The 27,174-nt window shown below is 37.8% G+C and overlaps 1 protein-coding gene across 3 annotated transcripts in view; it reads right to left on the reverse strand.

Annotated features, from left to right (window-relative positions):
* Positions 1-207: 207 nt before the first annotated feature.
* Positions 208-27,174, reverse strand: part of bnip2 (BCL2 interacting protein 2) — a 102,494-nt gene continuing 75,527 nt past the window's right edge. Inside the window, exons 6-11 of one of the 3 annotated variants that reach the window (XM_039772952.1) lie at positions 25,790-25,892; positions 22,814-22,945; positions 21,925-22,011; positions 17,956-18,054; positions 5,325-5,374; positions 208-1,885 (exon numbers count right to left, since the gene is read on the reverse strand). In XM_039772952.1, coding sequence (XP_039628886.1) covers positions 5,341-5,374; positions 17,956-18,054; positions 21,925-22,011; positions 22,814-22,945; positions 25,790-25,892 — 455 coding nt within the window. In that variant the 3' untranslated portion in view covers positions 208-1,885; positions 5,325-5,340. Of the gene's footprint in view, positions 1,886-5,324; positions 5,375-17,560; positions 17,597-17,955; positions 18,055-21,924; positions 22,012-22,813; positions 22,946-25,789; positions 25,893-27,174 lie in introns of all 3 variants that reach the window. The other 2 variants (XM_039772950.1, XM_039772951.1) reach the window with 2 other exon arrangements.

The following is a 27,174-nucleotide window of genomic DNA, read 5'->3' on the forward strand; positions in this document are numbered from 1 at the left end:
CTGAACCTGTAATTGCTCCAGGGGTGCTGTATAATGGCTGACCCTGCGCCCTGACCCCAAGGAGTATGCGAAAACTAATAAATTCCTAATATGAGAAATTGTATAAGGCGAAATAAACAACAAACTGCTCAAATGTGCCGAAAAAGTCTACAATATCCACGGGGCGTACTCACTCCTTCATATGACTGTACAAATTCTCTCTCCGGCTCGATTTTTCAGTTGTCAATTTAATAGCAAATAATAAATGTACACATGGTTACACTTCAGTCTCACAATTACAATCGCCTACAAACGTAAATTTGTACATAAGAAACAAAAAAAAGAAAAAAAGATATGCTACTTACATCTTCAGTTTTCAAATACAGAACACGTTTCTAACTGGCTTTTCTGCATGTGCAATAAACACGGTTGAGGCCCTTTGCGCTCGTTTCAAGTGGCGGCCTAAGCAGCCATTTTGCCAAAGTCTCTCCTTGCAGTCTTAGACTTAACATTTTTGTTCACTAATACAGATAACATTCCCCAGGCTCTCTTCTACCATAAAAAATATATTAAATCTTTGTCCTTTGTCATGGTTGAATATAAATATAAATATATATTTCACTGGTATTGAAGAACATGCATTATTCAAACAAAATATAGTGCTTTAAAACATATAAGCACACATACATATATTTACACAAAAATATATAGAGAATGTGTACAAAAACAGCACATCTCTTAATTAGGAAAATTCTGCATCCAGACGTCTGCTGGTGACAACTGAATCACTGCAAATGCCATACCGTACTTGCCTTTCTCCATAGGACACTCCTTCTGTAGAAATGAGCACTTCAGAAATTAAAGGTTCCTCTCAGAGATTTTTCATTGGATCCTCTTTAAAATATTAAAACATTAAATGTATTTTGTCTCCAAAAAATTTTAAAATACAAACTTCATAAATTCAGTGAATCTGAACCAACTGAGCAACTTGACCTGTAAGTCCGTTAGCATGGCAGGTATACCTCGACACTTCAAGTTAATACAAGACATTACAGTGCAACATACGTCCGCCGATCAAAGAAGTAACAGTTAGCAGCCAAGGATTAAAAGTTAAAAAAAAAAAAAACAAAGGCAAGGAAATGAAAATCAAGATTACTGCCTAACAAAACGACTTGTCGGCTTAGACCACCCGGCTGCCATATTGTCATTATGGTCCTGATGGTATCGTTTCTCGTATGGACTTAAGAATCATCAGATGCAGCAACTCTGACTTGCATCTTCCATTACTATGGCTGCCATTCTGGAGATTTATTCCTCTCTGAAAACACACAAAATAGATGATGTGGCAAATATGTTAAATCAAAATAATGACTCTATTCCGTAATCATGGTTCTGTTATGATGGCTGCCATTCTGGAGGTGGTGTGTCTACCGCTTTAAAAACATACAAAATACATGATGCAGCAGTAATTTAAATCTATATAATAACTCTATGTAATATTTATTGTTGCTTTCTTTTACTTTCTAGGGGTGCCATTTTACTGACAGAGGGTAAAGTAGGTCTTAATGTTCTTTCTATTAATGTGTTGTTTGTTTTCAGGAAAAATGAAATAGAAAATGAACTAACTAATTAGCAACCAAACAACACAAGCCCAGTAAACTAATACAGCAGTAAACATATTGGAACAGGCTTCCCATGTCTTAAAAGAAAGGCACTTGTTCAGCAACAGGAATACAAAAATCAGCCATTGCTTTGAAAAGTATCAAAAAAAACAAAAAAAAAAACCAAAAGATTTGAAAGCAGCATTCCGTTTCACACATTCTTTCTTCAGTCCATCTGATAAAGGGGTCCTCACTCTGGTGTGGCAGCTGCCTCCTGCAATTTAGTTTGCATGTCTTTGTCAACTCTAAAAAAAAAATACATAGGGGGAAACAAAAAAAGCAATGGTCAGTACACAAGACTGGGTGATGACAATAAAACACACTCCTGGTTGCCCAAGTTCAAGCCATATTTCTACATACATCATGCAAACACTGATTTAGGCCCCAATTTACCAAACACAAAGTTTCCTTTTGTCTGAAGAGATCAGTAATGGTGAATTCTGGGATTGAAACGGGAAAACAGAATGTGAGTGAAAGCAGCTGCATTCAAAGGTACTCCGATAACCATGCTATTGGTCACTGTATTGCAATTTATAGTCACATTAATTAATGAGACGTTGATTTTATTTATTTGACGGTAATAATTTCCAAACATCTGTGTGTCACACTATATGTACCATGTTCCAACAAACTTAAAATTGTTGGTTTGTTTGTTTGTTTGCTTGCTTGATAGACAGACAGGTAGACAGACAGATAATATGAAAGGCACTATATACTATGACATAGACAGACAGATAATATGAAAGGCACTATATACTATGACATAGACAGATAATATGAAAGGCACTATATACTATGACATAGACAGATAGATAATATGAAAGGCACTATATACTATGACATAGACAGATAATATGAAAGGCACTATATACTATGACATAGATAGACAGATAATATGAAAGGCACTATATACTATGACATAGACAGATAATATGAAAGGCAATATGTACTATGACATAGATAAGACATACAGAGATATATATACTAAATACTATGACATAGACATAATACGAAAGGCACTATATACCAGGGGTTGCCAAGTCCGGTCCTGGAGGACCACCTTGGCTGCAGGTTTTCATTCTAAACCTTTTTTAAATGAGTGCCCTGTTTGTGCTGCTAATTAACGTCTCGTGGTATTAAAGCATTACATCTCTAACAGCACTCATTTTTCTATTTGAGGTTGTATCAACCCCTAGGGTTCTTTGACTGGTGTATGTGGGTAGTCAGTGGACTTAAAAAGGTAAAAATTGGGGATAAAAAAAGGTATTTGTTTATTTTAAGAACATGAAAGGTTCTGGGTGATCCTAAACTTTTGACCAGTCGTGTATGTGGAGACAAAAGAAAATGGATGACAGTCAGGTCTAATTCAGGATATAAGATCCGCGAGGCAGCAGCACTAATTACTGTGCAGTGGCTAACAACTGTAATTATAAACAGGTTCTAAGTGGAAATGTTTATAGAAAGCTAACTGAAAGTCCAGAGGCATACACAAGAAGAACATATATAATGTGCAACACCACTGTGGCTTGTGACAAAGACCTGCCTGCAGTGCATTATGGAGAAGGACAGTGGAAAAGGCGTCACTCAGTCACCAGCAGATGCCAGCTGAATAAACAAAACTGATCTACGACCCATCCACTTGGCACAGGCTTACCATTAGGAAAAAAAATAAAAAAGCCGAACATTGGAACTTCTAATACGAATGCCAAAAATCTGTTTTCACCTTTACATCTGTAAAATTAATGATTTTCCTTGAGTTGTGATGTGAAAGCTACATGTTATGAATTAAAATGACACAAACGTGAATCTATACTAATAACAAGCTATTGTTTTTATATATATATCCATCCATTTTCCAACCCGCTGAATCTGAACACAGGGTCACGGGGGTCTGCTGGAGCCAATCCCAGCCAACACAGGGCACAAGGCAGGAACCAATCTTGGGCAGGGTGCCAGCCCACCGCAGGACACACACAAACACACCCACTAGGGCCAATTTAGAATCGCCAATCCAACTAACTAACTAAATATAATCAATCATAGACTAGGTTGTTCAATGGTAATACTATTTTATAGTGACACGTATATGCACTCACCGGCCACTTTATTAGGTATACCTATTCAACTGCTTGTTAATGCAAATATCTCATCAGCCAATCACATGGCAGCAACTCACTGCATTTTGGCCTCACTAAAGTTCAAACCAAGCATCAGAATGGGGTAGAAAGTGGATTGAAGTGACTTTGAACCTGACCTGGTTGTTGGTGCCAGACAGGCTGGTCTGAGTATTTCACAAACTGCTGACCTACTTGGATTTTCAAGCAAATTCCAGAGAATGGTCTGGAAAAGGGAAAATATCCAGTGAGGGGCAGTTGTCTGGGCAAAAATGCCTTGTTGATGCCAGAAGTCAGAGCAGAATGGACAGACTCATTACAACCAAAGTAGGCAGAAGAGCATCTCTGAACACATAACACGTCGAACCTTGAAGCAGATGGGCTACAGCAGCAGACCACCACACCAGCTGCCACTCCTGTCAGCTAAGAACAGGCAACTGAGGCTCAAGATTGGAAAAATGTTGCCTGGTCTGATGAGTCCAAATTTCTGTTGCAACATTCAGATGGTAGGGTCAGAATTTGGTGTCAACGACATGAAAGCATGGATCCATCCTGCCTTCTACCAATGGTCCAGGCTGGTGGCAGTGTAGGTGTAACAGTGTGATGGTTCTGTGGTTACAATGGTGTGGGGGATATTTTCTTGGCATACTTTGGGCCCCTTAGTACCAGATGAGAATCGTTTAAGTGCCACAGCCTACTTGAGCATTGTTGCTGATCATATTCATCCCTTTATGACCGCAGTGTATCCATCTTCTGATTGCAACTTCCAGCAGGATACCGTACCATGTCACAAAGAGCAAATCATCTCCAAGTGGTTTCTTGAACATGCCAATGAGTTTGCTGCACTCAGATAGCCTCCACAGTCACCAGATCTCAATCCAATAAGACACATTTGGGTTGTGGTGGAATGAGAGATTTGCATCATGGATGTGCAGTCAATAAATCTGCAGCAACTGCATGATGCTATCATGTCAATGTGGAGCAACATCCCCGAGGAATGTTTCCAGTACCTTGTTGAATCAATGCCACCAAGAATTACAGCAGTTCTGAAGGCAAAGGGAGTCCAACCCGGTACTAGCAAGGTGTACCTAATAAAGTGGCCAGTGAGTGTATATTTGCTATTTCTGAAGGAACCACACTATAGTCAAAAAATGTTAGGATCCTTGATAGTGTACCTCTTAATTGATAATGATGGACACAATATTGTGTATAGAAAGACTAAAGCTATTTTGCCATCATTAGCTGTGTACCTGCTAACGGATGTCTTGTTGAACTTGTTTAACTTACACATTTAGTTTACATCACTTCAGGTAGGAGTTCTTCTAGTATTTTGTCCTGAGAAGACTTCCTCCCAGGTAGCATCCATCAAGGGATGGAGCACATTTACACGTCTTTCGAGGAGTGGAATGGCCAGTCTGACTTGTGCAACTGATCAGCTTTAACAGATGCTTCGTCGTGTGACCGACTCCGTTTTCATCTTGTTTATACACCAGGCATCACAAAGAAGAAATACAGCCTCACATTTACCCCCGTGGACAAAAACAAAGCACACTCGAAGAACATGATTTACCAAGCAAAACACCAGACTAATTTTCAACTTGAGGTCTTCTTGGTTCATACCTAAAATTTCAAATCATGGCAGAAAACAAAAAGTTGGTGCATTTCTAGCAGGTAAATAAGGGTGTTAATCTTATTGCATCTTGAGTTTCAGAGATCCATGAAATGTAAAATTTAGTATGGGCACTCTGCACAAATCAAGCAGACTTAGTTGACCTTTGTTTTATACTTCTTTAAAAATTGTTTCTTGTAAAGTTAGCTGAACATCTCCACCTCCCAAAATGACGGAATTAGGATATCACAAGCACACTTGAACTCGAACCAAGTTAAAAAACATACAGCATCAAAGACAGAAACATAAATAAATTCATTTAAAATGAACATTTAAAAAGTGCAACACGCATATACATTAAAGAGGTTTTTAAATTGTAAGACTCCCCAATTGATTAAGTGAATGAAGCTTCAGACTGCAATTCAATTTTTCAAAAATGTGTTATTTAGCGGGAAAGTGAGCTTCAGCCATTCTTGCACCGAGAAATGAAGCAGTAAATACAATATAAAATGTGAATGATATGAAGACTACTCAGTAAAATGGTGAGAAGTTGCATATTTGAGTATAAACAAAAATTAAACTAATATATTCTTTAACTTTTCAAGTCATCTCACCCGCCGATTTGCATGAGGAACTCCTAGCCTTTCTTTTTTAGTTCTAAAGTAACAGAAAATGTTCCCAGTCTGGCCTGGTTGTTTCAGTTCTCTGTGCACAGAAGGCTGAAGGACACCAATTCAAAGATTAAGTACAATACAGTTTATTCATAAACATGTACAAATTAAAAAAGAAACAATTTATGCATTCTACCAAGTTTTTGTAAAAATCATGAAATTGCATTGAACTTTATATACTGCTCAAACAAAGTAGGAGATGTGCAATTGCAAAGGAAGTAAGAGATGAACTAGAATTAAATGTCTCCTCAGACGGGCACTTTACTTCTCAAGCAGTGAACGGATAGCCACTTGACTTTGGTAAATGCCTTGCTGTGCATGTGTAAGTGAGAATGCAAGATAAACTCCTGGGGGTTTATAAAACTGGCAGTGTAGAATTCAGAGAGCGCTACATACATATAGAGGCAATGAGAAAAAACATTTCAGGTCATTTTCTAAACCGAGCAGGTGGGTCATGGCATGAGCACTGCCAGAGCCCTACACAATGACCTCCAGCAGGCCACTGATGTGAATGTCTCTGACCAAACAATCACAAACAGACTTCATGAGGGTGAAGCCTAATCCAGCTAGTGTAGGGCACAAGGGAGGAACAAAACGCAGGACAGGGCACCAGTCCATCACAGGGCGAACAAAACACACACTAGGGCTAATTAAACATCGCTAATTCACCTGACCTGCTTGTCTTTGGACTGTGGGAGGAAACCGGAGTAAGCAGAGGAAACCCACACAGACACGTGGAGAACATGCAAATTCCACCACACAGGGAAGACACGGGACATGAATACTAATCTCCTTACTGCACTACCACAGTGCCTATGTGCCACCCAAAATCCACGGTTTGAAAATCCTTTCTCTGACTGTTTCTCCACAATCTGGTTGTGTATACATATAAACATATTATATATATATATATATATATATATATATATATATATATATATATATATATATATATCTATATATATATATATAGATATAGATATATATATCTATATATATATATATAGATATATATATATATATATATATATATATATATAAAATATGTTTATATGTACTGTATATGTATATGGCGGAGCCCTTACCCTGACTCCATCTCTCACACTTCCGGGCCAGACAGACAGACACACACACACTCCCACGCGTAGATGTTTATATGCAACATATATAAACTGCTCAAAAAAATTAAAGGAACACTTTGAAAACACATCAGATCTCAATGGGAAAAAGAAATCCTCCTGGATATCTATACTGATATAGACTGGGTAATGTGTTAGGAACGAAAGGATGCCACATCGTTTGATGGAAATGAAAATAATCAACCTACAGAGCCCTGAATTCAAAGACACCCCGAAAATCAAAGTGAAAAATGATGTGGCAGGCTAGTCCATTTTGCCAAAATTGAATTGCAGCAACTCCAAATTGTACGCAGCACTTTGTATGGCCCCTGTGTTCTTGTATACATGCCTGACAACATCGGTGCATGCTTCTAATGAGATGACAGATGGTGTTGTGGGGGATCTCCTCCCAGATCTGGACCAGGGCATCACTGAGCTCCTGGACAGTCTGAGGTGCAACCTGGTGGCATTGGATGGACCAAAACATAATGTCCCAGAGGTGTTCTATTGGATTTAGGTCAGGAAAGTGTGGTGGCCAGTCAATGGTATCAATTCCTTCATCCTCCAGGAACTGCCTGCATACTCTCACCACATGAGGCCAGAAATTGTCGTGCACCAGGAGCCACTGTACCAGCATAGGGTCTGACAATGGGTCCAAGGATTTCATCCTGATACCTAATGGCAGCCAAGGTGCCTTTGTCAAGCCTGTAGCGGTCTGTGTGACCCTCCATGGATATGCCTCCCCAGACAATCATTAACCCACCACCAAACTGCTCATGCTGAATGATGTTACAGGCAGCATAATGTTCTCCATGGCTTCTCCAGACCCTTTCACTTCTGTCACGTGCTCAGGGTGAACCTGCTCTCATCTGTAAAAGCACAGGGCACCAGTGGTGCATCTGCCAATTCTGGTATTCTATGGCGAATGCCAATCGAGCTGCATGCTGCTGGGCAGTGAGCTCAGGGCCCATTAGAGGACATGGGGCCCTTGGGTCACCCTCATGAAGTCTTTCTGGTTGTTTGGTCAGAGACATTCACACCAGTGGCCTGCTGGAGGTCATTTTGTAGGGCTCTGGCAGTGCTCATCCTGTTCCTCCTTGCCCAAAGGAGCAGATACTGGTCCTGCTGATGGGTTATGGACCTTCTATGGCCCTCTCCAGCTCTCCTAGAGTAACTGCTTGTCTCCTAGAATCTCCTCCATGCCCTTGAGACTGTGCAGGGAGACACAGCAAACCTTCTGGCAATGACACGTATTGATGTGCCATCCTGGAGAAGTTGGACTACCTGTGCAACCTCTGTAGGGTCCAGGTATCGCCTCATGCTACCAGTAGTGACACTGACTGTAGCCAAATGCAAAACTAGTGAAGAAACAGTCAGAAAAGATGAGGAGGGAAAAATGTCAGTGGCCTCCACCTGTTAAACCATTCCTGTTTTGGGGGTCATCTCATTGTTGCCCCTCTAGTGCATCTGTTGTTAATTTCATTAACACCACAGCAGCTGAAACTGATTAACAACCCCCTCTGCTACTTAACTGACCAGATTAATATCCCATAAGTTTCATTGACTTTATGCTATACTCTGATTAAAAAGTGTTCCTTTAATTCTTTTGAGCAGTATATATACACAACCAGATTGTGGAGAAACAGTCAGAGCCCTGGAGAACTCACAAAACAAGTCGCCTCCCCACTATTGGTCATTCTACAGTTGAGCCAGTGCTGAGCCGGCCAATCAGATGAAAGGACCCTTCTACTCGATCATTCCAGTGCTCCTTTATCCGAGAGCAGTGGCACCAAGTGCCCCATGAGCATACCGAGAAGAGAAACAGAATAGGCCCTTGATCTCTATCAGTCAGTCTCTCTTGTTGTATTCTAGCAGTAAGCATGGCAACATCACCCTCCATTTGCTGAAGGTACACCAGGAGCAAAAATCCTAGTTTGTTGGAACCATGGTGTGGACTTGCTCAACGATATTGTTGGTAGTGGATGTAAACGGACATCCTGCTCCATTTTCATGCTTAACATTTGTCCGAACATTTTTCAACTTCTCAATCCATTCATAAACCCTGTGCCATGGTAATTGTGAATATTGTGAAAAAATCCTTATATGGATTTCAGCTCCAGTACACCTTCAGACAATAAAAAGCAGAGCATTGCTCACGGCTCTTCTTTGGTGCAAACGGAGAGCAGGGTGGCCATATTTACTCTTAGCAAAGAAAAAGAGACACTGACTGGTCAAGGTCGAGATGTTACGACTGTCATCACAGAGACACCTGTTTCCACACGTGTGCAGACGAAGCAAAATTATCACAAACATGTCAGGATAATTATTGACTTAGTCTCATGTTTCAAGTAACATGTCAGTCACGAATGAACAATAGGGGACAACACTTCACTGCGACAGTAAAATGTCCAAAAATCACAAATATACAAATTCAAACCTAAAACTGTACATGTTCTGTTCCCAAATTCACCGTGTTTCAGATGTCACAATGAAGATCAGCTAGAACAAGCATTTCACCAGGTAATATTATCTTGAAAATGTTCTTTGTCTATTTAATCCTATTTGTGTGTTTTTTTACTACAGTATGTCATGGAATTAAAAGAGATACAGTATGATTACAAGGTTGAATTTTTTTTTTACAGCGTTATATCTTTTTGGAATTTAGATGCACACCCCCTTCTTTGTATGAGCAGTTTAAATGGCAAGCAATGTAATTAATTTCATATTATGATGATTAAAGTTTAAGCAGGTGAGCTAGGTTGTCCATGGGTTTAGGAAAGCTAATGGGTACAAATACATTATATACTGTATAGAAATATAAAATATGTATACATTTTATACAGGTAAATCAAAATATTGGTTAGCTTAAGGCTAAAAAATCTACTCAAGACTACAACTACTGCTTACAATAAAAAGCCTAACAGGAGCACAAAGCTGTTACATGTATTACAAGATGAGCTAGGATTCAACTACTGCACTATTCAGAACATCAGCTGTCAACTTTCATCTACTGAATCTTTATTAAATCTGTACAGTCCAACGTGGATTCTCACTCACTGGTGAAGAATTAATTATACAGTACAGGTATATGCATTTGTGCATAACTTTGGTCTTCTATCATTAAGTCACATACTAATGGAAACTCGATACTAAAAGAATATCTGCTGTTCCAGGTGAATTCACTGAATCCTCAGACTACAAGCAGGCAGATCCATTATCAAGTTGATCCTTACTGTGATTAAAACACGTTATCCAGGTCAGGATTGTGAAAGGCCAGAACCCACCCTGGCAGCACTGGGTCAAGATGTTAAAGAAACCCTAGTCAGGGTGCCAGTCCACCACATACACACACAGCAACATTCACAAACACTGATGCCAACTCACCATCACCAATTGGATTAAGCTGGTTCGTGAATGCAATGCGCAGGTAAATACCATATGACAAGCAATAAAGACATAGGGAGAATTTGAAAACTTCACACAGAAAATAACGAGACATAGGATTCAAGCTCAGGATGAGTTCCAATTAGGTTAAATGAACATCCAAAACTGGCTCAAGATGCCTTATGATGGACTGTCACTCTGCGCAGAGTTAGCTTGTGCCTTGTGCCCCCTGCTGCCAGGGTTGACAGTGTAATTAAACTCTTTGACTATTTTAAAACAGAGTAAAGCTCTGTTATTGCATTGTGATCATGCGACCAGCAGAGGGCAGCAAACAAAATACTGGACCATTCATTCCACCAATTTTGTGACGGCAGATGAATAAATCTAATAGTAAGAAGTCTCCATTTTGCTTACTAATAATTCAAAAATACAAGACAATATGAGCCAAAGGTCAATAATTTCAATACTGTACTCATATTAGGTATTTACAAAGAAGCCATTTCCAGTTCGCTCTTGATGACTCAGTCAGATCTTATTTTACACCCAATATAACAAAGTGTAAAACAGCTCAGTTTGTATCAATGTACTGTGAATAATATTACGGGTACGTTATCTTGTTCATTTTCAAAAAATTCTTATAAACCAGAAAAAGTAACCCTTTAATGAAACACAATGTATAAAATTATTGGACAGATTTACTCAGATATGGACTTCTGCTTTCCACACAACAGGAGTGGTTTAATTCAATTCTTCCTTTAAGAATTTGTTTTTTTGTTACTATTTCTTGTATTGACATGATAAGTTTGTGACCTTCTGAAGGCTTTAAAGAAATAAAAACAGAGGTGAGTATCATAATAATAATAATAATACATTTTATTTATATAGTACCTTTACCATGTGCAAGGCTCATCCAGAGTTCCTCCCTTGGCTAGGGTTCAACTTGATGTTTTACACCACTTTTGTTCATTTTCGATTCTTTCATTTATGTTGATTAATGTTACATTTGATGATTATATGCATTGTTCTTTGTTTTTTTTATTTTGTTTATCTATGTAAGCTTCCTGTTTTATGATCTATATGTTTATTGGGTAGACCCACCAGCCAATCACCACCAGGAACGGCCCTCCACCCTATAAATCCAGAGGATCTCCCACACTGCCTGGCAGTTCATTTTGAATGTGCCCAGTAGAGGGGAGTTTGCTTGTGTTCATTTGATTTATTGGCTTTCTAGATTTGCTCTGCATTTTGACGATTCTTTGAATATCTGTATTAGGACTTCTTTGCCTTGGATTGCCTTTGACGTTACAGGCAACTCCTTCTTTGTCTTTTGTGCTCCTATGGAGCTTTATTCTTGTTACAAGCAGTTTGTGAGGAATACCATATATACTCATGTATAAATCGATCATAAAAATCAGATCCTGACTCATATACCCTTTCAAAAATTCAACATTTTTTTTTTTAGATTTTCTTGCCTCCTCCAATCTCGCACCAGTTTCTCAGACGCATCTAACTTTGTTGCAGCAGTGCAGTTACCAGTTTCTTTTGTCACTTCAACGACGTTTAATTTAAAACCAGCTTTATATTTTCTTCTGATCGAACGCTCCATCGTGGATAAGGGATGCTCTTACGATAAAGTTGTATGAGGGTGTGAGATACAACAAACAAACAGTGCAAACGTCGCTTCGGAATAGTTCAGGTATTACTGTGTGGTTACGTAGGCACAATACATAGGGGTAAAAAAAAAGGCTGTGTGCTCGGTGGTTACTCTCTCAGGTGGGTGTTAGCATATCATAACCTCTTGGACCAATAGTGGGAGTTTTCCACATTCAACTTATACGACCGACATTATAAAATAGCAGAAATTATACAGTAAAATCAAGTCCCGAATTATGCGTGGGAGAACTTATCCATGAGTATATACAGTAAACCTTTTTTATTTATAAAGGCTTTGTGTTTGTCCTATTACTAACCAGGTTTGGACGGTGACATCCCCCTGCAGTGGGCATTTTTGGAATTCTTGTAAATCCTGAACAAGGTGGTGGAGAAGCTGAAGCCTATCCCAGATTTACATATAAGTTTAAATCCACGAAATGCATGTTATGGAACAATTAATATTTACAAAGGTCTTATTACTGCACTGTCAGAGGACCGTCACTAATACTGACATGTTGGAGACTCTGCATTCAAGAGTGTGTGAGTCTAGCAAGTTATTTTTTGAGACTTTTTCCCCCTTCCACTTGCAAAACAAACCAGTCAGATGATCTTTATCTTTGCTATTGTGTTAAGTATCAGGCAGTTTATCTAACATAGCCTGGCTTGTTTTTGGGCTAAATTATTCAGGTACAGTAGACCCCTGCGAAATCGCGGTTCAGGGATCGCAGACGTTCGTGGATTTTTCCTTAGAACCTAACTATTAATTTTTAGCAGAAAGCGCAAATATCCTCCGCAATTTTTTATGGCTTTTTTCGTGGCAATACTGTGCTGTAGAGAGAACAGGAAGGAACCGCTGAGGGAAACGTGGTTAGGGATGGTGAAAGTAGCCAATACGAGAGCGTTATTAATTTCTCCTTGCTGCTAATTGACTGCTGCACTGTGACGCGTCTCCAGGTGAGTGGGTTTACCACCGCTGAGGGAAACGCGGTTTGGGATGGTGAAAGTAGCCAATCCGAGAGAGTTATTCATTTCTCCTTTTTGCTGATTGATTGCTGCCCTGTGACGCGACTTTAGCTGAATGTCCTCGTGTTTTCCATTTTGTTATTGTATTCATTTTGTTATTCTTAAACGCACACGATTTCGCCAAATCGCCCTGCACCTTCTAAGGCTCCTGTCAAAAGGAGAAGGTTGAACTACTGGATTTGCTCCGGGAACTAAAAAGTTATGCTGCCATAGCGTGCCACTATGGCATTAATGAAAGCACCGTTCGCTAGATAAAAAAGAACGAAGCAGTGATCTGGAGTACCGTATCTGTAAGTTTCTATGAATGTGCCAAAAAGGTAACGACCGTAAGGAATAAAGATATCGTTCGTGTGGAAGAACATTGCAGGAAGAACATCCCCTTGGATGGTAACATCATCTGTGAGAAAGCACGGAAATTGTACCAGCAGTTCACCACAGGAGACAATGTAGCAACTTCCCATCACAATGTTCCTGAAACCTATAAAGAAAAGCCAGCGCAAAACCCTACCAGACAAAGACCCGTACAAAGAGATAAGACCTGAAGAAGAGACGCCACCCGAGGATTTTTAAATCCTCTGCATCGTACTGCACATCATCATCATCAATGTCATTCATCATTGGTGAGTACCCGTATATTTTACTGTATTTTAATTAAATGAAATTATGATGTATTTACTCTACTTATAACAAAGAAAACGACAGCGCATACCAAAGAAAATGTGCTTGCATGAATTACAGTACGTATAGCGTTAACATTGGTATTTTACATTCTAGCACCGTGGGAGATATAGCAGTACAGTACTGTACAGTATACGGGTTTGCCTTTACATTCTATTTTTAGGTAATGTATTAAGGTAACTTTTTAGGCAATGTATTAATGTATTAAGCCGAGTTTACAATGAAATTAAAGTGCTTTGGGGGCATACTGTGTTTAGGGTTTAAACTATAAAAATACGCATTTAAAAGGCATTTTTTTTAACCACATCCAAAAGTCGCGGTTTTTCACAATTCGCGGGTGCTCTAGGAATGTAACCCCTGCGAATTTTGGGGGTGTACTGTATTCATGAAATGCAGGACTTCTAGGCTAAAGAACTCTTTCTTTCCCAAGACCATTAGACTCCTAAATAACTGGCTGGAGTTTATAACCGTGGTTCAACTCATTCTATCTACCTTACACAACTGTATTTGACTTGTCCATCACACACCTACCTGCACATTACACTTTATATTTCTATTCTGCTTTTATACTTAATGCTGCCTCTGTTACTTATTATCTATCTGCTACTTATTATTTATGTTTATCTTTATAAGTTGGTTTTGTCATTTGGTGTGAACAGCAAAGAAAGAATTTCATTGTACAGGGAAACGCGTTTCCTTACTGTGCACATGACAATAAACTTTCAACTTGAACTAATTCTCAATATTAAGGTGGTTTTCAAAAAAAAAAAGGGAGAAAAGTCTCTGTGACAGTGTGCTTAATGCTAAACTGTAAGTGAGCACAGATACTATTAAAGCAATATTTTCAAATTACATGTTTTTATTAAGCAAATGTAACGCCAATATGTAAGTAAAAAACTTGCAATCCTTGTGAACTTATAAAATACCATGATTATTACAATGTACACAAACAAGAACGGTTTGGCAATGCTTCTGCACATTTACTCTTACATAAGCAAAATTCACAACCTTTATCTAATTTATAGCGCAAAGTTTAATTTGTTCATTAGCTAAAATAAATTCCTGAGTATACAATCAGTTAGTCGCCATTGGCTCACAGTTTGCTATAGAGGACATTGCTTTTCAAGCCGCGGATCTTGCACATGCTGTTTTACACCCACCTGGGCAATACTTTTATAACTGGAGTATTAAAAAACGAACACATATTTAACTTTTAGATACATACTAAATAATCGTATCAACCTAGGAAAATAAAAAATGAGAAAAGGTCTAATGCTTCGTTACATAAAGTGCCAAATTGATTGACTGCTAAGAAGATATACGAGTGAGCTAAATGGACATTTAAAAAACTAAAATTTCATCTTAGTAAATATATATATATATATATATATATATATATAAATAAAAATAAAAAAGAGCACAATGTTGCAAGTTATGATGTAATGGGGTTTTCAGAATTGTGAATAATAAGGAAAAAAAAAGCTGTAATTTTCATATGTGTATTAAGTAAATATAATTTTCTATTTGTAAATAAAAAGCAACAATGCTCTGTCAGCTAAAGTGATTAAATTAGCAAACAAACGTATATGAAATACCCCAAATGGATTAATATCTGGTAGATGCAAAAGTACACCATTTGATTGATCTTCACATTACAAAAGACAGCAATGGTAAAATCATTACTGCTTTTCATCTCAAAGATTTTACTAAGTCTAGTTTTAAAAGATGTTTGACTATGCCAGAAACTAAGCAGAATTTCCCAGACTTGATCCTCACATACCACAGTGATTGCAGATCTCTGATGTAATGGATGGCATGCAGGGACTGGCATCCTGGCCGGTACTGAACAAGGAGGCCATTACAATGGAAGGATCAGGGGAGATGAGCACTGATAAAATATTTTCTCTCCCAATATGCATGAGATGGCAGCCTCCCTGGGTTAGGATTCTCACACAGACTGCTGGGATCTGCAGTCCCATGGGGCAGCCCTGTTGGGTTCTATGGGGTCTGCCAGGGGACGCCGATTGAGATTCATAATCCCTACTTTTTTGGGGACTTCTGATTGGAAGTACTTCCATCGGGCTGTGCCACGGCACCAGAAGTACTCCTGGGTTCAAGATAAAAGGGAGCACTCGACCTCATCCAGGCGAGTCAGAGTCGGGTGTGGAAGAGGATGAAGCTTGTCTGGTGGAGTGGAAGGAGAGAAGAAAAAAGAGAAAGAAGAATCATATTTGGTTTAAGTAGTTTTTGAAACATTTGTACAATGTATTCATATTAGTAAACCTTTTATTTATATTGGGAATTGTGTCTGTGAGGTCGTGTCTGGGATTTGGGGTGCTGCAATGCCCCCTGGAGGTCATGCTGATCATAAGAAAGGAAATCCTTGCTTTAAATGTGGTAAGTTTTTACACCAAAAATACTGACTCACATATTCATATTTACTAGCTAAAGTTAAAAGTGCATGCCTGTCATACATCTCACTTTAAAGTGACATACTTTATTCTTTATTTCTGCTCGTCTGTCAAGAGTATGTAATCATTTAATGCCCTGAGAGTTATTTCTGTGCCAGTGTTAACACATGCCACGAGATCGCACCATAAACAAAGATACTAATAGAAATTTAAAAACTAGTGTATGAAACATGCTTTCATTTCACAGTAAATAAACTAAACATTAAACTTAAAAGAAAAAACAAAACACTAAGAAAGGTGGTATGGCACAAAAGAGTCCTAGTTCTGCGTTGACATTTTTAAAATCAAGAAAAAAAAGTTCAGGATATTTAGCAATTTTATGCACATTTGGAACAATAGCTATACTCAGTTTTACAATTTAAGAATGTATTTGGCTGTTCCAGCACATTTTAAAGCAGGGGTCGCCAAGTCCCATCCTGGAGGACCACCATAGCTGCAGGTTTTCATTCTAACCCGTTTTTTAATGACTGCCCTGTTTGTGCTGCTAATTAACTTCTTGTGAATTCATTTTAATCGACTTCTCTTTTAAGATTTGTCATTGTTCCTCTGAATTGCTTCATTTCTTTCCTTAAATTAACTAAATTAATTAAACCCATTCTTTAATTCTGTGGCTTGTTTCTGCTCTTGTGGTGCTTTAGCAGACATTTATGAAACTGTTGATTTTCTCTTTTCTAAGAGCACTGATAAAATGTTTTGTGGACCTGAGCGGATCGACATTCCTGAGACCGTCATCGTTCTTTATTTTCAAATATCGTATGATGGACACCAGTTGTTTTGGCTCCTTTTGTATTTCATTATTGTTTGGCTGCTAATTAAGGAAAAAGAAACAATTCAGGGGCCTGAGTCTTCAAGAGCAAGTCAATTAAAATGAATTCAAAAGATGTCAATTAGCAACAAAAACAGGTCACTCATAAAGAAAAGGGTAAGATTGAAAACCTGCAGCCACGGTGGTCCTCCAGGACCGGAGCTGGTGACCCCAGTTCTAAAGGAAGAAAATAAAAATCTTATTTAAGGTTCGTGCAGTGTGGTGCCCTACAAATAGAAAAGATGTACCCTCGCTTATTACCTTCAACTACCTGAACCATTTCCACAAGCCAACCAATACATTGATTGTGCAGTTAGTAACGTGCAATGCAAAAAAAAAAAAAAAAGTTTACAAAATCCTAGCATTTTTCCCTAAAAAATAGGGGTACAGATACCTTTTTTGTTTTTTCCTTAACTTTTCTTCTTCATATCTTTAGGGACAGGCAGGAAAATGGAAAAATAGTCAATACTGTAATTACGCAATTGAAACACAATTAAATCAGTAGAAATGAAGCAAACTAAACAATGAAATGTATAACTAATCACTGAAGTCCAAAAACAGGAATTAAATACTTCAAAGAAGGTTACATTTAAAATTTGGTTAAAGATATTATGCACATTGGATAAACAAGAATGTACTGTCTGAAAACAAATTAGCATTCTTTTCAGATCCATAAAAAAGTTGTGTATCTATACAATACAATGTTAAAAAAAAAATTAAATATATATTGATTAAAGTTGGGTAAATGTAATACAGAGTATGATTTAACAAAGACAGAAAACTACTTACTGTTTAATGCAGTCAGGTATAGAAACATATTCCATAGGGACAAGCTCAGCTAACTCTGTTAGACTGAAGACAAACTTGATTTTTTGACTAAACTTGGAGCTAAGAGAAAGAAAAATGCAATTTGGTAAATACAATTAGTGGAATTAAAAAAACAAACAAAAAACACATAAAGCCAAATAATTTATTTAAGGAAAATAAAACCTAAGCATTCTACATTCAAAATAAATGTAGGCAGCATTGGGCAGTGGCTAAGGCACAGGACTGTAAACCATCAGGTTTCTGCTATTTCTGCTATATCCCACTTAATCCGTATTAAAAAAAACAAAACAGTTGTAACATATATTGATCACGAAAATTGGCATTTGTTAAATATACAATAATAAAAATAACAAGACCCAAACAATCAAATTTCATTTTAACACTACATTCACACCAAGTGTTTGCTAATTTGAATGGAAAACAAGTTTCACAGACATACATAGATAATGGAAGATTCTGTTTCACCTCCTGTAATTTAATATGTTAATGGAATACTATTAATGTTCTGCTATATTTCTGGTGTGACAACATAATGATTCAGATTGTTTAATAGGTAGCTAGACAGAATCATGAACTGTTTGAAGAAAAAATAAATAAGGACTAAGCAAAAGTGAGTCATAAAGGAAAGCAAATGCCAGCAATAGTGTAACATTTACGTGTGTCCATTGTTTGATGCAGACAAAGAAGACGGGTAAACATGATAATAATAGGTGGTGTCACATTTTATATGAATGCTCTTATAAGAAAAGAAAAAAAAAAAAGAGACTATTTTTGACCACTCATAAATGATGTCATTTGGGGTCCACTCTTGAACTTGTTTATGATCATTTTGCATGCAATATCAATTGGGTTTGTTCTTCATTAACACTAGAATTACCAGAACCTATGAAAAAACTCGTAGATTCGTCCCATCTTAAATCACTTCGCACCTCTCAGTCAGCGTCTTTTGTCTTCTAAATGTGTGGATAAGCAGCAAGCAGCCTGCTATCACATCCCCCACCCCACACAGTTTTCTCAGCTCAAGTCTGTTTATCTGCGTGTCAGTTGCTTAGAGTTGTGTAGAGTGAGAAGTCAAGCAAAAGGACACCTTTTATAAATACTATATCGTTATTTGGAACACATGCATTTCATGTGTGTTCCGTGTCTAAAACGATCTATGTAAACACATCGTTAAAACAGAAACGTTTTTCATGTTTTAGTAATAATTGACAAAATGTAGACATGAAGTATATAATGTGTGAAGCCTGAATTCCAAGTATCAAAGAAACACTTTCACAAAAGGTACAAATATAACAGAACAACTGCGCTTCTGTTCAAGACTATAACTGCAGAAAAAGAACCTGCATTAGGGTGCGACATTGACACGTATTTGCTACGACCGTTTCGGTGGCGCAACGGTATCAACTGTTGACTGGTAATCAAAACTTCACGGGTTCGATCCCAGACGAGTCCGTTTTGAGAAGTGAGTTGCTTGTACTCTTACTATTTTCGAATAAAAACATACATTTGATTCCAGTCTGTAACAGCCGGTGTAATTTATGATACTTGTAAAGGTTAGCTTTGTTTTTTTTTTTTTATTCAGTTTTATTCTCTCAGCCATGTTCACGATCTCCAACCACCCCCCTTGCATTTGACACTGCTGTTTTCACATAAAGATGCACTATAACAGAGGTGAACTCAGATCATGATGACGGTTCTACATCGGAGCAAGAATACACTTTTTCCATTGCTGTAGTTTGTATATGTACACGGGAAGCTCTGCACTCTACTTATGACTTTATGCTGTAGGAAGTAAGTAAATAAATAAAGGTAAATAACATTCGATCTGGCTGTTACATACAAAGGACGGTGTATGTAAGGACAGTGCAAGTGCCCAAAACATTAACATTTATATGTTACTTACATAAAAGCCAGATCGAGGCGGGGGTGGGATTGTGAATGCGACTGAGAGAATAAAAATGAATAAAAAAAAAACAAAAAAAAACAAAGCTAACCTTTACAAGTATCATAAATTACACCGGATGTTACAAACTGAAATCAAATGTATGTCTAAAATAGTAAGAATATGAGCAGCTCACTTCTCAAAATGGACTCGAACCCGTGAAGTTTTAATTACCAGTCAACAGTTGATACTGTTGCACCACCGAAGCGGTTGTAGCAAATGCATGTCAATGTCGCACCCTAACGCAGGTTCTTTTTCAGCAGTTATTTTTTGAATAAAAGCGCACTTGTTCTGTTATATTTGTACCTTTTGTGAAAGTGTTTCTTTGATATTTGGACACATTATACACTTCATGTCTACATCTTGTCAATTATTACTAAAACATGAAAAACGTTTCTGTTTTAACGATGTGTTTACATAGATCGTTGTAGACATGGAACACACATGAAATGCAAGTGTTCCAAATAACGATATAGTATTAATTTTGTTTGACTTCTCACTCTATACAACTCTAAGCAACTGACACGCAGGTAAACAGATTTGAGCTGAGAAAACTGTGCAGTGGTGGGGGGATGTGATAGCAGGGTGCTTGCTGCTTATCGACACATTTACAGGACAAAAGACGCTGATGGAGAGGTGCGAAGCGATTTAAGGTGGGACGGATCTATGAGTTTTTTCGTAGGCTCTGGTAATTCTAGTGTTAAATTACTGCAGCTTCAGTATGTTTCACAGTGTGAACTGACACCATATTGCTTTACATGAGGCTGAAATGAGGTGGCAGCCAAAAATTTGTATTAATTGGCCATTAAGTCGCACTCCCAGTGACAGCTGGAAAAGTGGGATTAGAGAGTCATGTGCCCTGCTATTCCAGGCATATGATATTGAGGGCAGTGCCAAGCTAAAACAGAACTTTATAGAGCTGCTTGTATTTGGTGGTAAAAAGAAATACTTTTCCTCATTAGACAAAACTTGATCAGTTTAAAAAAATATAAACAATGTTCCAGAAGTGATGTACAAACTAAGTTAGATAAAATACTGAACAATCTCAAGAGTTTCACAGTCATGTACAGAGATTTTAAATTATTAGCTGTAATATTCTATACAGTATTTGAATATGAAAAAGTCCTAATATGAATGGAAAGTTTAAAAGCAAAATCTTTATATAGAGGTCATATCAGTTTGTTCCAACTTAGTGGAAATAACAAAAAGCAGTAAGAAAAAAATTAAAATGCACAACTTTAATCGTCAATAAAGTTTTCCCACACGTGATCTTTAATCACCTAGAAATAATACCACATTCTGACAAAAACTGCAATCCAGTTCAGAAGGGCAGGGGTTGATGGTATGCCAGCAGCACAAAGAGGAAGGCAGGAACCAGCCATGGAAAAAGCTCAAGTCCACTCACACACACACCTACATACACACTGGGCTAATTTAGACCTTCCAGCTAACCTAACACATGTCTTTGTGATATAGGAGGAGAACCAGAGCGTCTACGGGGAATCAAAACTCACACAGACGTATGAAGAATTCACAAAATCCACACAACCAGCAACTGGACAAGGAATTCAAAACTAGGATGGTGGATTTATGAGACAGTAGCGCGTACAGATAGGCTACAATACCATCCTCTTTTAGAAACAGAATCGGAAACAAATTATTATGTGTCACTAGTAACAATTACAAATGTAGCAAAAATTCCTAAAACAGAGGAGTAGAGTGGATTTTGTAACTTTGTATCGTACTGTTCAAAACAATTTTTTGCGGCCACATCTTGATGTCTTATATTACATTGTCTTTCATTAGATTAGAGCATTTTAGTGATGCTTTCCAGAAGGAATTGGTCATGTTTTAAAAATACACTGAACAGCTTTTCTCTTTTTCCAAAATACTAATCTATTCTAAATGCAGTACCAGCAATATAATGTATTGCTATGAATTTCACACCCATGAAATGAGAGGAGGAAAAAAAAAAAAAAGTAGCATACCTTATAAAAGGCCGTGTGATAGCCAGAAGTGTTCTAATAAACCAAGATGGATGAACAATTATTAAGGATTTCAGATTTTTTCGTAGTCTGGAACATAACAATCAAGAATATATCAAGTAAATAAAACTATTAAGGGGACTCAGTTAAAAATACAGAGTTCAAGGACTAAAATTATTTTAAAAATAATCTGAAGTCATACACTGTTATTTGCAGTATACAATAGAATAACTAGCGAAAACAATGTTGTATCTAACAGTTTATAAAGTACTGATCAGCAAGTACTCCTGAATAACCCTTTCATTAACAACGGTCCCTATGGACAGATAGATAGATATGAAAGGCACTATAGATAGATAGATAGATAGATAGATAGATAGATAGATAGATAGATAGATAGATAGATAGATAGATATTAAATTTAGTATAGTAGGCAGGATAAGACAGACAGACAGACAGATAGACAGATAGATAGATAGATATTAAATTTAGTATAGTAGGCAGGATAAGACAGACAGACAGACAGACAGACAGACAGACAGATAGACAGACAGACAGACAGACAGACAGACAGACAGACAGATAGATAGATAGATAGATATTAAATTTAGTATAGTAGGCAGGATAAGACAGACAGACAGACAGACAGACAGACAGACAGATAGATAGATAGATAGACAGACAGATAGATATTAAATTTAGTATAGTAGGCAGGATAAGACAGACAGACAGACAGATAGATATTAAATTTAGTATAGTAGGCAGGATAAGATAGACAGATAGATACTTTCAGAATCTGCTCTGTTATTTGAAACTTTTCAAGACTTTAAAGCAGCTGGAGTAAAGAACAAACACTTAACTGAAACAGCTCCGGTCAAACGACAAACCTTACCGTCTATCGATTTGTTGATAGCACTTCCTAAGCCATCCAACACTAGGCATCTTTCGGCGAGTTGTAGCACCATTTAAATAAACTATCATATAATTTTCCGCCACCAGCATCTCTAATGTGCCAATAACATACCTAAAAGAATAAACATCATTCCATTTAAAATTTTTGCTGTTAGGCCATAGATTAGATAACAGTAGATGAAAAGGATTTCAGTCCAAAACAAACAAAAGTGATGAGAGCGATTTTAAAATAAGCTACTTTCAATGTGCAATTCATATTCTGCTAATATACTAAGGAGCATAAGGGCAGTATAACGTTTGATTTGTCATATTTCCATAGAGCAGTTTGCTAACCACAGGTCTCAACAAATGAAGGCCGCGTTTTCACAAATAAAGCAAACTTCTGATTAATTAAAGAGACATTAGTTAAGTCATAGTACAATTATTACAGGCACAAGGAGCACACTACATACATTAAAAAGACAAGTCTCTAAAATGATGCTAGAAACAGGCAAGTAGGCAAGTATAAAAATAATTAGCTTGGAACAAATAAGCAACATGTTTTTTGTTTAGTTGTTAAAAGTCATTATAATTGAATTTATACACATTTGTTTAAAAGTTATATGCGCCTCATGTTGAGGCTTCCAATAGCAACAGCAGCTTAGCTGGTACAACTGAAACTCCAACATTACAGATTCCTTTAAGCCAGGGGTCGCCAAGTCCGGTCCTGGAGGACCACCGTGGCTGCAGGTTTTCATTCTAACCCTTTTTTTAATTGAGTAACCAGTTTGTGCTGTTAATTAACTTCTTGTGAATTCATTTAAATTGAATTGTGTTTTTAAGATTTGTTCTCCTGAATTTCTTCCTCGTTCCTCTGAATTGCTTCATTTCTTTCCTTAAATGGCACCCAACCAGAAATTAAATGTGAAGTGAGTGAGCCAACAGAAGACAAACTAAGTCGGGGCCTCAAACTCCAACCAATTTCAATCCAACCAATTGCTTAATTAGGTGTCGATTCTTGTTGTTAATTAAACTCGCTCTTTAATTACGTGGCTTGTTGCTGCTTTCATTGTGCAATAGCAGACATTTCCGTCATTGTTGATTTTCTCTTTTTTAAAAGCAGACTGTTAAAATGTTTTGGTGGACCTGAGCAGATCAACATTCCTGAGACCTTCATCTTTCCTAATTTTCAGATATTGTATGATGAACACCAGCTGTTTTGGCTCATTTTGTATCTCATTATTGTTTGGCTGCTAATTAAGGAAAAAGATACAATTAAGGGGTCTGAGTCTTCAAGAGAAAATCAATTAAAATGAAATGAAAAGAGTTAATTAGCAGCAAAAACAGGTCACTCCTTAAGAAAAGGGTTAGAATGAAAACTTGCAGCCACAATGGTCCTCTACGACTGGAGTTAGTGACCCCTGCTTTAAGTCACTGCAGCGAGGGTAAGCTGCAGATGTTAAATATTAAAAGTTCATAAAAATGTTTATTAAATCTTTCATCATTGTTGCTAGCTAGGCTGCACAAACCTAATGAGAAAGGGTCCTTCCCTTAAACTCCACGTCAATCATTACTTATCACTTTTTGTCCAATACAAATAGTTAAACTGCGGATGTTACAGAACCAATTTCACACGTACAGTGCGTATAAACAGCAAGATACTGGCAAAGTCAGCCACTAATATAATCATTAAAACCCTTGTTAATGATATTGCACAATCAAACTGCACTCTTAAAAGGCAGATAATTACCTTTAAATTGGCCGCACCTATGAATTACAATATATACAGCTTCACCAACTGTGTCTTGAAATAATCTTAAGATGCAGAATGGTATTTGATAGATCTGAATAGAACAACTTGCATCAATTTGGTTTTAAATGTAGAATAACGATGTGGATTTTAATACAGTCGATTCCTGTTAATCGGACCACATCGGGACGCGATCATTTTGGTCCTAATAACCGGCTGGTCCGATTACACGAACATGCCCTATACATGTGCAACAAAGACGGGACGTGCTATAAGTAACATATTAAAATGTCATTATGACCTTTATTGTGCTGCACACGCGTATGGCGAACGTACAAACAAGAACTACGTACATGTACATGTACGGCTGCTTACAACTTTGTTTATTGAAAAAGAAATCTACAAATTCTTCGAAACGATCTACACGACACTCAGCATGAGAAGCACAATAAATAAGGTTACATTACCAAATTCCAGTCAACGTTTGAATAACTTGTCTAGTGTGATCTGACGCATTCTGTTTACGCACTGCACTTGTTTACGCTCGACTTCATGTCGCCAGCTACTGGGCGGTCCGTTTTAGGAAAGAAAGGGCAGGCAGGTTCACCCCCATTGGTTTGCACTTGGTACAAATTTTCCGACTTCCTGACCTTTGATAAAAGCATAAATTCTCCTGGAGAGCCCAGGGATCCTCCCAATGTCGCTGACCCGCTTTACATCTGCTTTCCGCGCGCGACTTGTGGCTTCTTTTTCTTATTCTCTGTCACGTTCTTTGGTCCAATTAAACAGAATTCTGGTCCAAATAAGCGAACAATATTAGGCTTATGTAATATGATCTGTTTCGGTTTTTTAGGATTCAGTCCGAATAAGCGGCTGGTCCGATTAACCGGTGGTCCAATTAACCGGAATCGACTGTAATACCACCCTGAAGTGCCGCTTCATACTTTGTAAATTTTGACTCGTTTACATTAAGTTAGTGATTCTCAAAGTGTGATCTGCAAGGACACTCACCATGTGTCAACAAAGTGACATCTAAACAACTCTTATGGGTTAGCCTGCAATGTACCTGTATGACTTTAACATGTCTACCCTTCCCTTCAAGGTTCCCCAATAACAACTCTAGGAATAATTCCTCTTAAAAAACAAAAATCTTAAAACTTTAAAGTATAATGATTTCAATTCACTGAACACACTAGGATGCATTATCAGAATAAAAGGCATACTTACTTAAAAAGATTGTCCATAATATATCGATAATTTGGCTGATTACTCTCTGGCATGAAACAGACAGCAAAGACAATAATGGCATTTAATCCATCCCCATAATAACCTTAAATGGAAAAGCACATCAAAATTCAAATGGTAGCTTGCAAAGATTTCAGGCAAACTTACTGTTAATACAATAAACCTTGAATAAATAGGAAAATATTAACATACGTAAAGGGTGACAGTAGCGTCAGTAAGCGCGTGTGTGTGTGTGACACTAGGCTTGAACATGGCCAACTAGTAGTTCTTGCCTCAGGTCACATGTTGCAGGGAAAGGTTCTACTAGGATTCTGTACTGGGAAAAAGAGAGTTTAGAAAATGGATGGATGAATGGATGATGCAGCGTCTTGGTACACAGAATAGTGTTGAGGTTCCAGGAATGACTGGACTGGGACAGCCTCCACAAAAACGCTTGCCAAAGACGCATGTTCTCCATTCATTCGGCGTGGGTTTCAGTGTTATAAAGGCTGATTATTAGACTGGCTGGTTGGATGGATGAATAGAAAGAAAGAACTTTATTTGTCCCCGGGGGAAATTTGGCTTTTTACAGAAACTCTTCAAATAAATAAATAAATAAACAAACACATAAATAGGTAGTTAAATAAATAAATATACACACACTCTATGGTCTGTGTATATATTACAAAATGCAATAATTTGTACTGAGAAGAATTTATATAAATTTATATATAAATTATATATATATTTATATGGTTTTGCTATCAGGGGCGAGAATGTAGCTGTGATCTCTTTGCCAAAAATGTAAAAAGTTGGCAAGGTATCTCTGGCCAAGTGGAAGGTAGGTACGCTCCAACGTCAGATGTTGGCTCTGTATATCTGATCATGTTCAGCTCTGATGGGAGAGCGTCCTCAGCGTGGGAAGAAGAGCACGTGGCCATGATTTCTCTGCCAATGAGCAGCTACCCTTTAAAACACAAGTAGCTGTGATCTCTCTCTCAAAAATGTCAAACGTTACTCCTTAACAATCTGTAGATGATAATGTCTGCTGAACAAACGGGTATCGCAAGCTAAGCAGAGGCAAGGTGCGCTCCAACATGTGGCGAGAGGTAGAGCAACTCGAATGGAGGCTGCCGCGTGAGTGAGGAGGGCCTCGTCTGGGTCCCTACTCCTGAGGTCCCGCCTCCGCCTCGCCGCGAATAAATCAGTGCCACTACCGAACTATAATACTTAGCGCAATGAACTGGAATACTCAAGCAAATTATAGAAAAAACCCAATCTAACTCTGTTAAGTAGGGGGTTCTGTGTCTTCACTTTGGAAAAAGCTTTCCTTCCTTTTCTGTAACAAGACCTTTCACTTTTAACTTTTGCTTGCGAAGTTGCGCTGG

Source organism: Polypterus senegalus, chromosome 12, assembly GCF_016835505.1.
Source record: "Polypterus senegalus isolate Bchr_013 chromosome 12, ASM1683550v1, whole genome shotgun sequence".
NCBI lineage: Eukaryota > Metazoa > Chordata > Cladistia > Polypteriformes > Polypteridae > Polypterus > Polypterus senegalus.